The 13,039-nt window shown below is 51.0% G+C and overlaps 6 protein-coding genes across 6 annotated transcripts; 4 read left to right on the top strand and 2 right to left on the bottom strand.

The window, feature by feature from the left end:
* Nucleotides 1–1,643: 1,643 nt before the first annotated feature.
* Nucleotides 1,644–2,975, top strand: PMZ80_003480 (uncharacterized protein; the record flags this gene model as incomplete). The annotated part of the gene is made up of 1 exon (XM_064871909.1): nt 1,644–2,975. One exon carries the CDS (start codon nt 1,644–1,646, stop codon nt 2,973–2,975), a length of 1,332 nt encoding a protein of 443 aa, XP_064732289.1.
* A 630-nt stretch (nt 2,976–3,605) lies between these two features.
* On the top strand, nt 3,606–5,048 carry PMZ80_003479 (uncharacterized protein; the record flags this gene model as incomplete). The annotated part of the gene is made up of 1 exon (XM_064871908.1): nt 3,606–5,048. The coding sequence occupies one exon, from the start codon at nt 3,606–3,608 to the stop codon at nt 5,046–5,048; it is 1,443 nt and encodes a 480-aa protein (XP_064732288.1).
* A 104-nt stretch (nt 5,049–5,152) lies between these two features.
* TFS1 (carboxypeptidase Y inhibitor) lies at nt 5,153–5,953 on the bottom strand (the record flags this gene model as incomplete). The annotated part of the gene is made up of 1 exon (XM_064871907.1): nt 5,153–5,953. The coding sequence occupies one exon, from the start codon at nt 5,951–5,953 to the stop codon at nt 5,153–5,155; it is 801 nt and encodes a 266-aa protein (XP_064732287.1).
* Nucleotides 5,954–6,528: 575 nt separating this feature from the next.
* DNM1 (Dynamin- GTPase protein) lies at nt 6,529–8,976 on the top strand (the record flags this gene model as incomplete). Its single annotated transcript, XM_064871906.1, has 1 exon — nt 6,529–8,976. The coding sequence occupies one exon, from the start codon at nt 6,529–6,531 to the stop codon at nt 8,974–8,976; it is 2,448 nt and encodes an 815-aa protein (XP_064732286.1).
* Nucleotides 8,977–9,409: 433 nt separating this feature from the next.
* PMZ80_003476 (uncharacterized protein) lies at nt 9,410–10,735 on the top strand (the record flags this gene model as incomplete). The annotated part of the gene is made up of 1 exon (XM_064871905.1): nt 9,410–10,735. The coding sequence occupies one exon, from the start codon at nt 9,410–9,412 to the stop codon at nt 10,733–10,735; it is 1,326 nt and encodes a 441-aa protein (XP_064732285.1).
* Nucleotides 10,736–10,898: 163 nt separating this feature from the next.
* PMZ80_003475 (uncharacterized protein) lies at nt 10,899–12,334 on the bottom strand (the record flags this gene model as incomplete). Its single annotated transcript, XM_064871904.1, has 5 exons — nt 10,899–11,218; nt 11,269–11,747; nt 11,793–11,875; nt 11,928–12,098; nt 12,143–12,334. 5 exons carry the CDS (start codon nt 12,332–12,334, stop codon nt 10,899–10,901), a joined length of 1,245 nt encoding a protein of 414 aa, XP_064732284.1.
* Between the last annotated feature and the right edge of the window lie 705 nt (nt 12,335–13,039).

Below are 13,039 nucleotides of genomic sequence, written 5' to 3'. Positions count from 1 at the left end.
CGACGATGACTTGTGTTGCAGCATCTGTCTCGTTTTGCATCGCATATTGTCACTACTGGCGCAGCTGCCTGTTCTGTCGTAATCAGCAAGCAACGAATAATGGCTATCACAGAAGGTGTGATGCATTCGTGCTGGCGTGGTGAATTATTGGATTTGGGCTGCCTGTTACGGACATCCGCCGGAATAATAAACCGCGGTAACCTCAATTTGAGAGAGGTCTGGCGGTCACCCATAATATTTCAGGCGTATGATGCGGACTAGGAAATGTGTACGCGACAGCTTTTGTGTCATACATACGCCACGAAGGGAGTGGTGCAGACCGCCACATGCGAACTAGAAAACGCCTGCCTTGCATTGTTTAATTACAATTATGTATAGGCAAAGGCCTAGACGCTGAGGCCTAATCCAAATACATCAGCTTCGGATTTGACAGCGCGAACCATATTTCAGCGGCTCCTCGTATCGACGCGACTTCCTGCACGTCTTGTGGGAAGCTACGAACATGCCGACCAGACACCAAGTACAGTGCTGGACCTCGCACGTCCTGCATATGGTATTATAGCTTCAGAGGTCTCGAGCACACGATCGACGTATCACTTCAGCGGATGGGGAGGACGTCCTCCTGCCTCTGAGACCGAGTCACAATGAGGCAAGGTTAAGAGAAAGCACGAACTGCTGTTCGTAACACGGTTGAAAGATCGTCAGATCCCGATCAAAAGTGGTCCCGGATCTCACGTTGCACTGGCATGAGCGCCGGTCCACATAGTAACTTTTCCGTGTTCAATGCAACACCTACAAATGGTACTACATAGCTCTCAAAGCTTTACCATGCCGGGAGGGCGCAAGCAATCTTGGAGTCGTACACAGGATGAAACTCTCGACAGGCCTTCGGGCAGCAGCCAAGGGGTATCTGTCGTGTATGAAACAGAAAATCATACGGTGATGTGCATTGCAGATGTGGTCATCCAGCGGCGTCCGGCTCAAAGTTCCTTTCGAGCATGAAAAGCACATGGCTTGCTTGTCTTACGATATGTTTAGGTTTGTTATTCCATGTGGCTCGAATGGGGGGTTTTCTGGACCTGTCGGTGCGCAAGGTGTTGCCCAGCTCTTTCGCTTGACAACCCTACCGGCTGATGTCAAAGTTCCAAGCGACTCCTCTTCTACTCCACATTCAGCGCTTGCGTCAATCTCGATCGTCCCCAGGTGGCCACTTGTGCTCCTCTATGCTTACGCTGTGCTTCGTGACGCATATTTTCTACAAGCCCATCGAGCTTTCATGGTTTGTTCTATCCAATGAGCACCTCTCTGCGGGCTATTGCCTGCGATGACATTTTGTCTTTGACTGGTGTATCCTTGTTCTCGCGCTCCTACTTGGTTGTCATGTAAGGTCAATCCTGAGCCGCCTCGTGCTGACTTGTTACGACAAGCATGGTTCCTTGTTCGAATGTGAGGTACGTTTGATAAACGTGGTTGTCCTTTCAACTCCACAATCTCTCGCTCAAGCTTGGAAATGCTATACCACTTCGTGAAAAGAAGTTGAGTATACTCACGCTTCAGCATTGTTCTCCGACTCGTGTTTGGATGTTTCTCGGGCATCATACGTCGGGCAACAGCTGAAGGTTTTCCCCGTTCTCTAATTCAGCATGTCGTTGCCGTCGAGTCCTCGCGACCCAGGTTGGCAGGCTACTCGCGTACCAAAACTCGCTTATCGCAAAGCGGCTCCCAAGGAAGAAGTCGACCAAGTCAGAAATGAGGTTCGAGAAATAGCGATTCGAGCAAGCGATGCCAGCCGCACGGAGTCGGCTCGCAGCTCTGCAACCAGATCGGCAACGCCAGCGGGATCATCTGCGCCAACGAAGAAGAAGAACTCGGTTTTGAGCGGCTTGTTCACCAAAGAGCCCACCATAATGGCATTAGCCCAAGTTGAAGCGGATCTCAAAGCCAAGCATGGTGCTGCCACGCCGCAAGCTGTACCACATGTGAGCGCTCGCAAACTGCCTGATCATGTCCCCAAGGTGAATTCAAAATGGGATGGCGTCCCTGAGGTGGTGAAGCAGCGCGAGCGAGAGGAGAAGCAAAGAAGGCGAACAAGTCAACAAAGTTATTCACACAGCGCGAATGGCTCGGCACGCAATAGCACTTCTGAGCAACGGAATCATCCTCGACGGGAATCAGACGCAGTCAGTGGTATGGAGTCCTGGCGGAGCCCCAACGGGACGATCAACCAGTGTTACCCGCCTTCACTATACAGTACTTTGTCCGAGGATTCACAAGAGGTCCGTGGCCTACGATCAGCTCCCTCTGTGCGTTCGCATTCGCTACGATCACCTTTCGGCTCGAGTCTACCAGAAATCACTGCATTCTTTCCGCATCACAAACAACAGCCTACTTTCACGGTGCCGCAACGATGGCAGAGTGTAACCAGTACAGCGACGACTTCCACACTGTCGAGCGATCAATCAAGGTCAGATTACTCTCAGCGAGAGTATTATGGATCCACAATCCAAGCGATACCCGAGCACAGCTCGTCACCCATCACAACACCACGAGAGATGTCGCCAGTCACACCAAGTTACGTGTCTGATCGTGCAGTATCTCCTATGCAGTCTCTCCCGAAGACAGATATATCAAGTACAAACCTGGCCACTCGCTCGAAGCGCATAGTTCCTAGCCAGATTGACGCATTTCTTGCTGGAGAAGCCAGGCCTCTGGAGTTGAATGAGGATGACGAGTGTAAAGGAGGGAACACTGACTTGCCTTTACGCAGGTATCAGCAACTGCTAGTTGATCGTGTGGAGCCTGATGTCGCTAAAAGGCCCGACAGCTCAAGAGCTCGACTGGGGTTGAGAGCCACTATGGTGATGCGCACAGAAGCTGCACCGTGGGAAGCACAAGATCCTCCTACCGCGGCTCCGAGTTCACCCGGTCCTGCTCAAAAAGGTCGACTACCAAAAGCATTGGCACTATTCAAGTGATGATTTAAGGGTGACGTCTCGCCCGTATGAATATATGATGTTGTTTTGAGCGAGCAAGGCGCCATGGTGTTGTCATTTAGGGAGTTGAGCTACTCTCAACGACAAGGGTTTTCTGTTTGGATCTTACATAGCCCATATTTTGGTTGGCGATGATGCTCGCCAAGGGTACATTGCATTAAGATAAAGAGTGATGTTTATTCTAGAATTCCTTGACTTTGTTTCCTGGCCAAGTCCTGGTCACGATACGCTGCTAGACTTACCATCGTTGTTCTACACGTCGTACTAGATCATCTTGTCGAGCTTGTATTCTACTGCGCCTACGGTTGTGGGTGGCCTCCGGTGGCCTCGATCACGCCAAGCCGGCTTCCAAGCCTGTGGCGATCAAATCGCTTCATTGGTGCGGTTCTCGACTGGTAGCCACGCAAAGTAATGCTTGGTACGCCGATCATCTGCATGTGAGCATACCACTCACGAAGGCTGTGCTATCGCGGCAGAAGAAGTAAAAGGTACAACAACGCCGGGAATGAAACATACAGTCATGGCATAGCGACGCACTACAAAGTCGACTTCGCTGGCGACCTCCGAAGCGACGAAACTTGCGCCAAACACCGCGTCCACCGTTGAAGCAGAATGCCTTTCCCGTTCGTCCTTTCCACGACTTCGCATCTTTCTTTCCAGGCAAACTTTACGTCTTCAACACATCCTTCCTTGCCCTCGACAACGACTTCACAACGAAACCTCCTGAGATCGACATTAAAGACTCACAAGCGACTTTCTGCTGCAGATCAGTCCACCAATTTGAATGAAGTCCTTTCAGCCTTGACTGCCTATCTCAAGTATATTTGCACGCTCGACCTCGCCTTGAGCGGTGCCAGCATCAATGACGAGGATGTCGACCTTGCATTGACCAAGGAGGTCGAGGTCGAATGGCGGCCAACGCTTTCATCAGGCTCAATACCTGGTCGAGACGCTGACCGAGTGCGAGGACAGGGGCTGGACTACGAGTACTTCTTCGTTCATCAAACGTACGCTGCTGTTCAGAATACACTGGCTCGCCAAGCTTTGCTGGGCTTGTATGCATCATCTGTTCCCAGCCCAGAACAACGAATTGCAATGATTCAAGCAGCGACACGGCATACAAAGGTGGCATGCAGTATACATGCATTTCTGGTCCAACGAGCAAACACTGGAGACGGTCCACCGGAACTTCCAGCCGCTGCTGTCGATGTATCGATAAACGTGCAGTCTGCGCTTCAAAGACTTGCTCAAGCTGAATTTAATTTGCTAAATGCTTTCAAGGACGACCCCTACCCAGCGGTTGTGGTTCAAGCTCGAAACGAGCTAGACAGAGAATGGATGATCAAAGCGCCTGAAATAAAGAAGACACGAGCGCAAGTTCTCACGCGGCTATGCGTGGGTGCAGCGGAGCACGCAGCAGCTGCGAGCGCCATACTTAAGGCAGAGCGACGAGTTTCGAAAGATCTCATCGAGTACGTTGATGACCTGAGGCGGACGGCAAGGGCACGAGCGTGTCGGTTTCAAGCGTTAGGTGCCGACACTGAAGGGCAGACGGGGAAAGGCGTAGCTTGGATCTATGCCGGACTCAGCGAGTTAGGTCTCGACATCAACACTAAAGAAGGCAGCAGCAAGGCTAGCGGGCTAAGCAAGCTCAAGGCCTCGTGGCACGAAAGGAAAGAAGACAAAAGAATAGGCAAAGGAAGTGTTCGGTGGGGTTCCGATGCTGGCAAGTCCGAAGAAGCACGTATTCTGGAATACCTGGAGAAGAAGCTGGTGAGATCAAATAACACTGTGAACGTTCAGAAAGTGCCTGAGCACAAGCCTTTGTTAGGTACGTTGCCGAGCGGCATGAATATGCCGATCGACGATGAGAAGTGGCAGCCACCTACGCTCACCGAGGACGAACTGGTGCAGATGAGAGCACCCCCGGATACGGATGTGATGGAGCAAGACAGCTCTGGAGACGAAGATGAGGATGCTAGCGAACAGCGAAGGGCGGGACCAGCTGGAGCATTCCCTGGAACACACGAAGAGTACAAAGCATCCTACTATTGAACAGCCCGAAGGATGGGAAGTTGTGTTATAGCATTTCTCTCTTAACAATTCCGGCATGTCTTGCTAGGATATCTCGATGCCAAGGCACCACTACGAGAAGCCATTCACTGCTTCTTGTGTTGCGCGAAGAAGAAGTTGGCACCGACCACTTTCAAATCGTTCTCCTTGGACCAGTCTCTTACACCATGCCTCTCCTTGCCATAGCCCCAATGAGGTCTCTCCTTTGGTGCCTTCAAGCTTGAAGCATCGCCTTCGAGCAAAACGAAGACATAACGATGTGGGCCCGTCTTCTTCGGCGGAGTAGGAGGCTGATACGTTTCGAGTTCTCCTGGCTTCGCGCCCATGATAGACCCGTCAAGCTCAAGGTCGAACTCATCCTCAATCAAATGCTCAAATTTCTCAAAAATGTCCGTTAGCCGAGGCCATTCTGTCTCCTCGCCACCTAGTGGTGAAGTCAAGTTGGTTACGATCCAATGGCACATCTCACTCTTGACAGGATGTTTTCGAGATAGAGCATCCGGGTCAGTCAGCGCAAGGGTGAATGTAAGATTCTTGTCGTTTGGTTGATCGCCATAGTCAGGTGGACCAGCGAGTGGGTGGAAGGTGAAGACAGGACGTTCGGAGACAGAGCTGGGTGGGATGTCATTTCCCATGAGGACTCTTTCGTGTTCTTTCTCGTAGGTGAGATCTAGGTAGTAAGTTGGCTCGAAATCGTCAAGGACCTGCGGGATGATCTGGTTTGCGAGGAGAACATCTCGAATGGTAGACTGGAAGTGGATATTGTTGTTGTTATCGACGCCTGGTGTAGGCTGGATGATTTCCTGCTGATACTTTGGGAGGACATTCGGGTGAGCTAGAGCTCCAGCTAGGGTGCTCAAAGCTACGAATCGTTGTATTTGATACATCGTTTAGTGTGCTTCTGCTCTGAGCAAGCTTGTGAAGGTATGCGTGAACTTGGAGTGTTCGGACTCTGGGGAGCTTTAGTTTACACTTCTGTGTATCATAACATGTATATCCGTGCTCAAGAGCTGACCCCTCCCACAACGTCAGATGAAATCACTCGTGTAGAGTTTCCAGGTTCAATTGCTAGAGACCACTGCATGAACGGGAAGCTGCAAGGCACAGAACGTCATCGCCTCAAGCTGCCATTGGAGGCTTCCTGGCTTCCCCGAGTCTGGTAAGCGGCGCTAGCGGCGTTTCGGATGGTTCTCAAGGACATGCTTGGTTGAGCAGACCAAGGTCGCGAGGACATGGAAACATCCGTCATGTGAAGCTGCGACAACTGTCAACATTCAACATTCAGCGTATCACGATTTCTGTTGTTTTCGCCTTTGTTCTTGCGCATACTCACCGTCGGGGTGTCTTGATGGTATACTGAGTTATCTTCTCCCACAAGCACGACGACCTGGTTTTCTCATCCTCAGCTTCTTTTCCACGAACTTTTTCGCCGTCGACAAACTCAAATCGGGCCTCTTCCACCATGACGACTCTGGGAGAGGACCTGCTGAAGACGGTCAATAAGCTACAGGATCTGGTCTTCAACACCATCGGCAATGATTCACTCGATCTTCCTCAGATAGTTGTCGTTGGTTCGCAATCATCTGGGAAGTCTTCTGTGCTTGAAAACATTGTTGGCAGAGATTTTCTTCCCAGAGGCAGCGGCATCGTCACACGAAGACCCCTCATCCTACAACTCATCAACATACCTCCAGAAGACCAAGAAGATTATGCGAACGGGGAGGCAGCCATACCGCATACTGCTGCCAGTGTTGCAGAACATGCAGAATGGGCAGAGTTCCATCACATCCCAGGGCGCAAATTTCGTGACTTCAACCAGGTGCGAGCCGAGATCGAAAATGAGACCTCAAGAATTGCCGGAAACAACAAGGGCATCAACAGACAGCCCATCAATCTCAAGATCTATTCGCCGCACGTGCTCAATCTGACACTAGTTGATCTGCCAGGTCTAACCAAAGTACCGATTGGAGACCAGCCGGTCGATATCGAAAAGCAGACACGAACCCTCATCAGCGAATACATTGCGAAGCCCAACAGTATCATCCTAGCCGTTTCTCCTGCGAATGTGGACATTGTCAATTCTGAAGCGCTCAAGCTTGCTCGATATGTTGATCCCATGGGCAAGAGGACGATTGGTGTGCTTACGAAGCTGGACTTGATGGACCATGGTACAAATGCTCTGGACATTTTGTCTGGAAGAGTATACCCGCTGAAGCTGGGCTTCATCGGCGTGGTCAACAGGTCACAACAAGACATTCAGACAATGAAGCCTATGTCCGAGTCGCTGAAGGCAGAGGCGGACTTCTTCAGACACCATCCCGCTTACCGAAACATTGCGACAAGATGCGGGACGCCGTACTTAGCAAAGACGCTCAATACGACTCTGATGGCACATATTCGGGATAGATTACCTGATATCAAAGCAAGACTGAACACCTTGATGGGCCAGACGCAGCAGGAATTAGCGAGCTATGGAAGCAAGCAGTTCAGCGGCAGTGGGCATCGTGGTTCGTTGATATTACAGCTAATGACTCGATTTGCGACCTCCTTCATCTCCTCGATCGACGGTACATCCTCTGAGATCTCAACAAAAGAGCTGTGCGGTGGTGCAAGAATATACTACATTTTCAACTCAGTATTTGGGAACTCACTCGAGACGATCGATCCTACGCACAACCTGTCAGTCTCAGATATCAGAACAGCCATCCGCAACTCTACAGGGCCACGTGCCAGCTTATTCGTGCCCGAGCTCGCCTTTGACTTGTTGGTCAAGCCTCAAATCAAGCTTCTGGAGATTCCGAGTCAACGATGCGTCGAACTGGTCTATGAAGAGCTTATCAAGATCTGTCATACCTGCGGCTCACAAGAGCTTTCTAGGTTTCCCAGGTTGCAAGGCAAGCTCATTGAGGTCGTCTCAGACCTGCTGCGCGAACGACTCGGGCCGGCCTCGACTTACGTTGAGTCGCTGATATCAATTCAGAGGGCATACATTAACACCAACCACCCCAATTTCCTCGGTGCCGCTGCTGCCATGTCCTCTGTCATACAGAACAAAAACGAAAAGGAGAAAGCAGCTGCGCTTGCAGAGGAGCGCAGGAGGAAGGACGCTCTGAGAAGGAAACAGCATGGCGTCAATGGCACAGCGACGCCGGAAGAAGATGACGCTGTTGAAGAGAAGCCACAAACACTTCCATCCAGGAGTTCTGCAGCAGCCAGAGCGCCGCGGAGTATGTCACCCGCGGTGGCACGAGTACGAGAGAATGGCCAGTCGTTCAGCCAAAGCGGACCTCGGGACTCGTTCCTCAACTACTTCTTTGGCAAGGACGGTGCCGGAATGTCACAAGGACCTCTACCACAACCAGCTTCAGCCGGCCCGCGGCATGTCAGTCATCACGTCGAGCCAAGCATCTCTCAAAGCATAAGACGGCCAGATCATAGTATGGACATGGCTCGATCGCCTCGCGCAGCTGCGCCGCCTCTGCCTTCATTCCATGCTGATGAGTTCAACCCGCCGTCAGAATACGGTGGCGACTCCAACTCTCTATTCGTGAGTCTACCATCTCCTACAAATGTAACAAGCACTAACTTCTCGCAGCCTGAAAATCCTGCTGAACCTGCCTTGACGGAGCGAGAAGCCCTCGAGACCGAACTCATCCAACGACTGATCAGCAACTACTTCGATATAGTAAGAGAAACGATAGCAGATCAAGTACCAAAAGCCATCATGCATCTACTTGTCAACCACTCAAGAGATGAGGTCCAGAACCGACTCGTCAGTGAACTTTACAAGGAAGAACTATTTGGTGATCTGCTGTATGAGGACGATGGCATCAAGAAAGAGCGGGAGAAGTGTGAGAAGCTGCTCAGCACGTACAAGGAGGCTGCGAAGATTGTGGGAGAAGTGCTGTAAGGTCGATCGGGCCGGCATGAGCCCTATGCCTTGACGTACCATTGGGATGATGCGATGTAGAGTCCTCACAAAAAGCTGGGAGCACTTGGATCTTACAGCGCCCATGAAATCGCGTGAGGACCAGTGGCGTCTTCGCTGAAAGTGGAGGCCTCAGTTGTAAAGTATGCTCTCGCTCGATCAGTCCTGCGAGCATGACATCTTGTATCTATGTAGAATAGGACTTCACGATTCTGTTGCAAGACGAACAAGATCGTCGGCTCCTGGTGGATGTTTGCCTTAGAATGAATAAATATTGTGACCCTCAGTAAACACCAAGACACGCGTGGTTACTTCAGACGCGTTCTTTCAAGTCAATATTCTGCCTTCGTCTGAGCTCAATGCTCATGAGCCATTTATATACGATACTTATACGTATTCAAGATCGTTTCCTATCATGCAGCCGGCAGAAGAAGACGAGCTCGTCCGACTGAAGTCAGAATACGCGCAAGCATTGGCGCGAAATCATGAGGCGAAGGCGCAATTGAAGCATGCTTTCGAGCATAGCAGAGCACAGGACGTCTCGAAGCCTGCATCTCAGGTCTCTTTGAAGCGCGAGCATCTGACAACTCATCTGGATAGTCTACGGTTGCAACGACAATATGGCAACCTACAGACTTTGGCACACTATGTTGATAAAGCAGAGGGCATCGCTAAGGACGAGAAGCTCTATGAGCCGCTAAATGTGTCTCTGAATGAAGGCAGATTTGGCTTGGACCGCACGGACGAGAGTATAGCGGCGGGAGACATCGCGAATGCACAGCAGCAAGTGGACGCCTTGTTGAATAGCGCAAAAACACTAACTACTAATCTCGAGCTTGCTCTAGTCAGAGCGAGGCAGCAGCTGAAGCGCGAGCAGAAACTATTTGACGATGCGAAAGCACAGTCTGACAAGACGAGCAACGGAGGAAACATCGAGTCAAAGCTGCGGGCTCTGGAAGTCACGAGGGACGAGCTTCAGACGTGGATAGGAGATAGTCTGGCAGCATGCGAGCAGGAAGTAGAGGTGCCTAACCTCGAACTCTTGACGATACCGGATGATAACGGCTCGAGTTACAGTCAGGGAGACGCCGAGGCAGAGGTAGAGGATCAGTACGACAGATACATCGAGGCTAGGAAGAGATTGTTTTCTGCTGTGAGCGCGCTGAGAGCACCACTGCCGACAGTGGCGAGCGAGAACCTAGGTGCTTCCAAAACGAGACCGACAGATACGACTACCAACGCCGATGACCAGGATGCGGCCAGCCAGCGACCGTCTCATCCGCGCCTCAAGTCAAATGCTTCCGTGAGCAAAATGGGTGAGCGTCCTACAACTACATCCCTAGCAGAGATGCAAAGCACACATCTGCCGGACTATTACCATGAAAAGCTGTTGAGCACATACACAACACATCTAAAGGATCAGACACTAGCACAAGATGCCAAGCTGCTACAGGTCCTCGGTCTGCTCAGCCACGAAAGCCATTTACTGCCTGCTCATCCGCTGCCTTCCTTAGAGCACGGCCCAGGAGAAGCTGTGGACAAGACTAGCCAGCAGCAGGTCGATATCGATCGTCTGCTTCGAGCTTGGGCGTTCGCCTCGGATGCAGCTGGAGAAATGCTCGAGTCAAATGTCCAGAGCCAGTTTGAGGATGCCAGGGGCGCGCTTGAGAAGGCTAGATTGAGTATGGAGGAGATGTGCATCATGGAAGACATGAAGAAGGAGGTGTTTAGAACTACCTGAGCAGTTGCTTCCCGTTTGCTCCTTCTATTGTACGTCTTCTGATGACGTTGGCTGCTCACGTAGTTCGGTAGTGGTCGTTACTTCCTAGTCTGCAGCTGCCCTGCATGCAAAGCACTTTGATTTCTCCTCTACCTAGGTAGTTGACGCAACGTTTTTCAACCTGTTATGCTAACTCCACCTCAATCAAATCTTGATCGTATCGACTGTAATGTACTATGTCGGTAACCTTTAATCCAATCTCTGGATCCTGGAGTAACTTTCTCCACTCGGTCTCGGTCCTCTCACTCGTTGCATAGAATGTCAACATCTCCCAATCAAGGCAACAGACGTTGGTACCGGCACCTTGATCTGGCATGACAACATCCCACACCAGCAGTTTCGAATATCCCTTCTTCATGGCTCGTGCGACCTGCTTCAATATGAGTTTGCACTTGTCGTCGGTATGGTTATGCAAGATATTGTGCATAAAATAAGCTCTTGCGCCTTTAAACCATTAACAAACCGATGGCAGCTTATGAAAGGGAAGGACTCACCTTGGATTGGCTGCGGTGTGAAAAAATCGTAACCCATCTTTTCAACACTTGCAGGCAGACTGCTCTCGGTAATCTCGGCGATTACATGAGGCTGATCCTGCAGCACAAGCCGGCCTGGTATATCTGTCTCTGGCACGTTGGCGAGAAGCCGTGGAAAATCCTGTCCATGGCCACCACCGACGTCGACTAAGAATGCCGCATCGGGGCTTTTATCAGCTCCCTCTATCAGCCGTTTCCGTATAGGATAAAAGCCAGCTCCCTCGTCTGACCAGTGTGGTCGACCATTTAGCCACACCTTCATCAAGCCCTCCAAGCCTTTGAACTGGTCATCGCGTTTCATCATATCGAAGAAGCTCATTTTGCCCGAATCGCCCGTTGGGTACTGAACGGGCGTGTCCATGGGATCCTCAGGCCATCGGTAATCTCTTTTCTTGAAATACTCAGGCGTTGTCAGGTTGGCACTAGCAGCGTAGGGCGTCCTTTGCAGAAGTCAGCATGAGTATCAAGCTCGTCAATCTGCTTACATCAGTCCAAGGGTATTCTTGTAAGTTTGATCTGCCATTGCATTGGCGAACTCAGTCGAGGCGAACGAGTCGGCATCGGTTTCCTTGACGAGGTGATACGCTGCCAAGGTCCTCATTATCCTGTCTGATATTGACCTTGTCAGTAATGCCGAGGATAGAGACTTGTGGCGGCGCACTCATTAATCGAACATCCGCTCCAGCAGCCTTTGCTAATTCCACGCTGGATTTTGATGCGCCTTCTGCATCCTTCAGAAGATCGAAGACCTTCAGGTCGCTCGCAAGCCGTATCACAGGCGGATAAATGGACTATGTTATATCAGCTCCACGCCACTTCTGTGCATCAAACATACGTGCGTCCACATGATTCTCATGAAGGCCTCCCCTGGTGTTTCGAGAGATGCCACCAGGCGGAAGCAATCTGAAACCATTGCATCTCGTGCCTGCTTGTTTCCGGCGCGGAGTGCTTCTGCATTCTTGTTGAGGCTTTGCAGGACATCTGACGCCTCGTCGTGAATGCCAATACCATTATTTACTTGTGCCATGATGGTCAGTACAATCAGCGGTCTATGTCGATGGCGGGGCTAGATAGACGTTTCGCAGCGTTTTTGATGGTGATGAGCTGCTTACTCCCGACAACGTGTCACCTCCACAATGCTGCACACAAACCGCTCGTCACTACTTAAGGTATCCGTGACCTGTCTAGATCCTGCATGACCAGACACGCGGATCCAGAAGCTAGACCATCAACGCGACAAGGTACGGACCACATGGCTCGGTCCTTGTACCGTCGCTCGGGCGCGAACTGAATCTGAGTCTTAATAACTGCAGCAGAGATGGCAGCGACGTTTAAGGGATGTACTTTTCAGACGTTACACAAGCTCTCTCTGTTTGTGTTGTTTCCTATGCTCTGTGGTGACCATGCCAGGATCTTCACCACTCAAAAGAGACCTGCCGAATCGGCGCAAACACCAAAGATCGAAGAGATCCATCTTGGCGCATGGTCTTTGCATGAGCTTGAGATTTAGGGCGGTTTAAAGTTCAAGCAGCAAATGATCGTTTCAGACGAAATCATGCGTTGGTACTGGTGATACTTCTATCACGGTGAATCCCATCTTCGCTTTCGCGTCGCTGTCAAGCTGTGCTCATACTCTGTCACGAGCCATCTGGAGTTGGGACAAGCTCGAGCTGCGGTATTTGATATGCCTTATCTGTTCCCTGGTATTGATGACACGTTCCGGTCCATGGTG

The sequence above is a fragment of the Knufia obscura genome (assembly GCF_036327395.1).
Source record: "Knufia obscura strain CCFEE 5817 isolate CBS 148926 chromosome Unknown scaffold_3, whole genome shotgun sequence".
In the NCBI taxonomy this organism is placed as follows: domain Eukaryota; kingdom Fungi; phylum Ascomycota; class Eurotiomycetes; order Chaetothyriales; family Trichomeriaceae; genus Knufia; species Knufia obscura.
The sequence above is the reverse complement of the archived record's forward strand: the minus strand, read 5'-3'. Positions and strand labels throughout refer to the sequence as shown.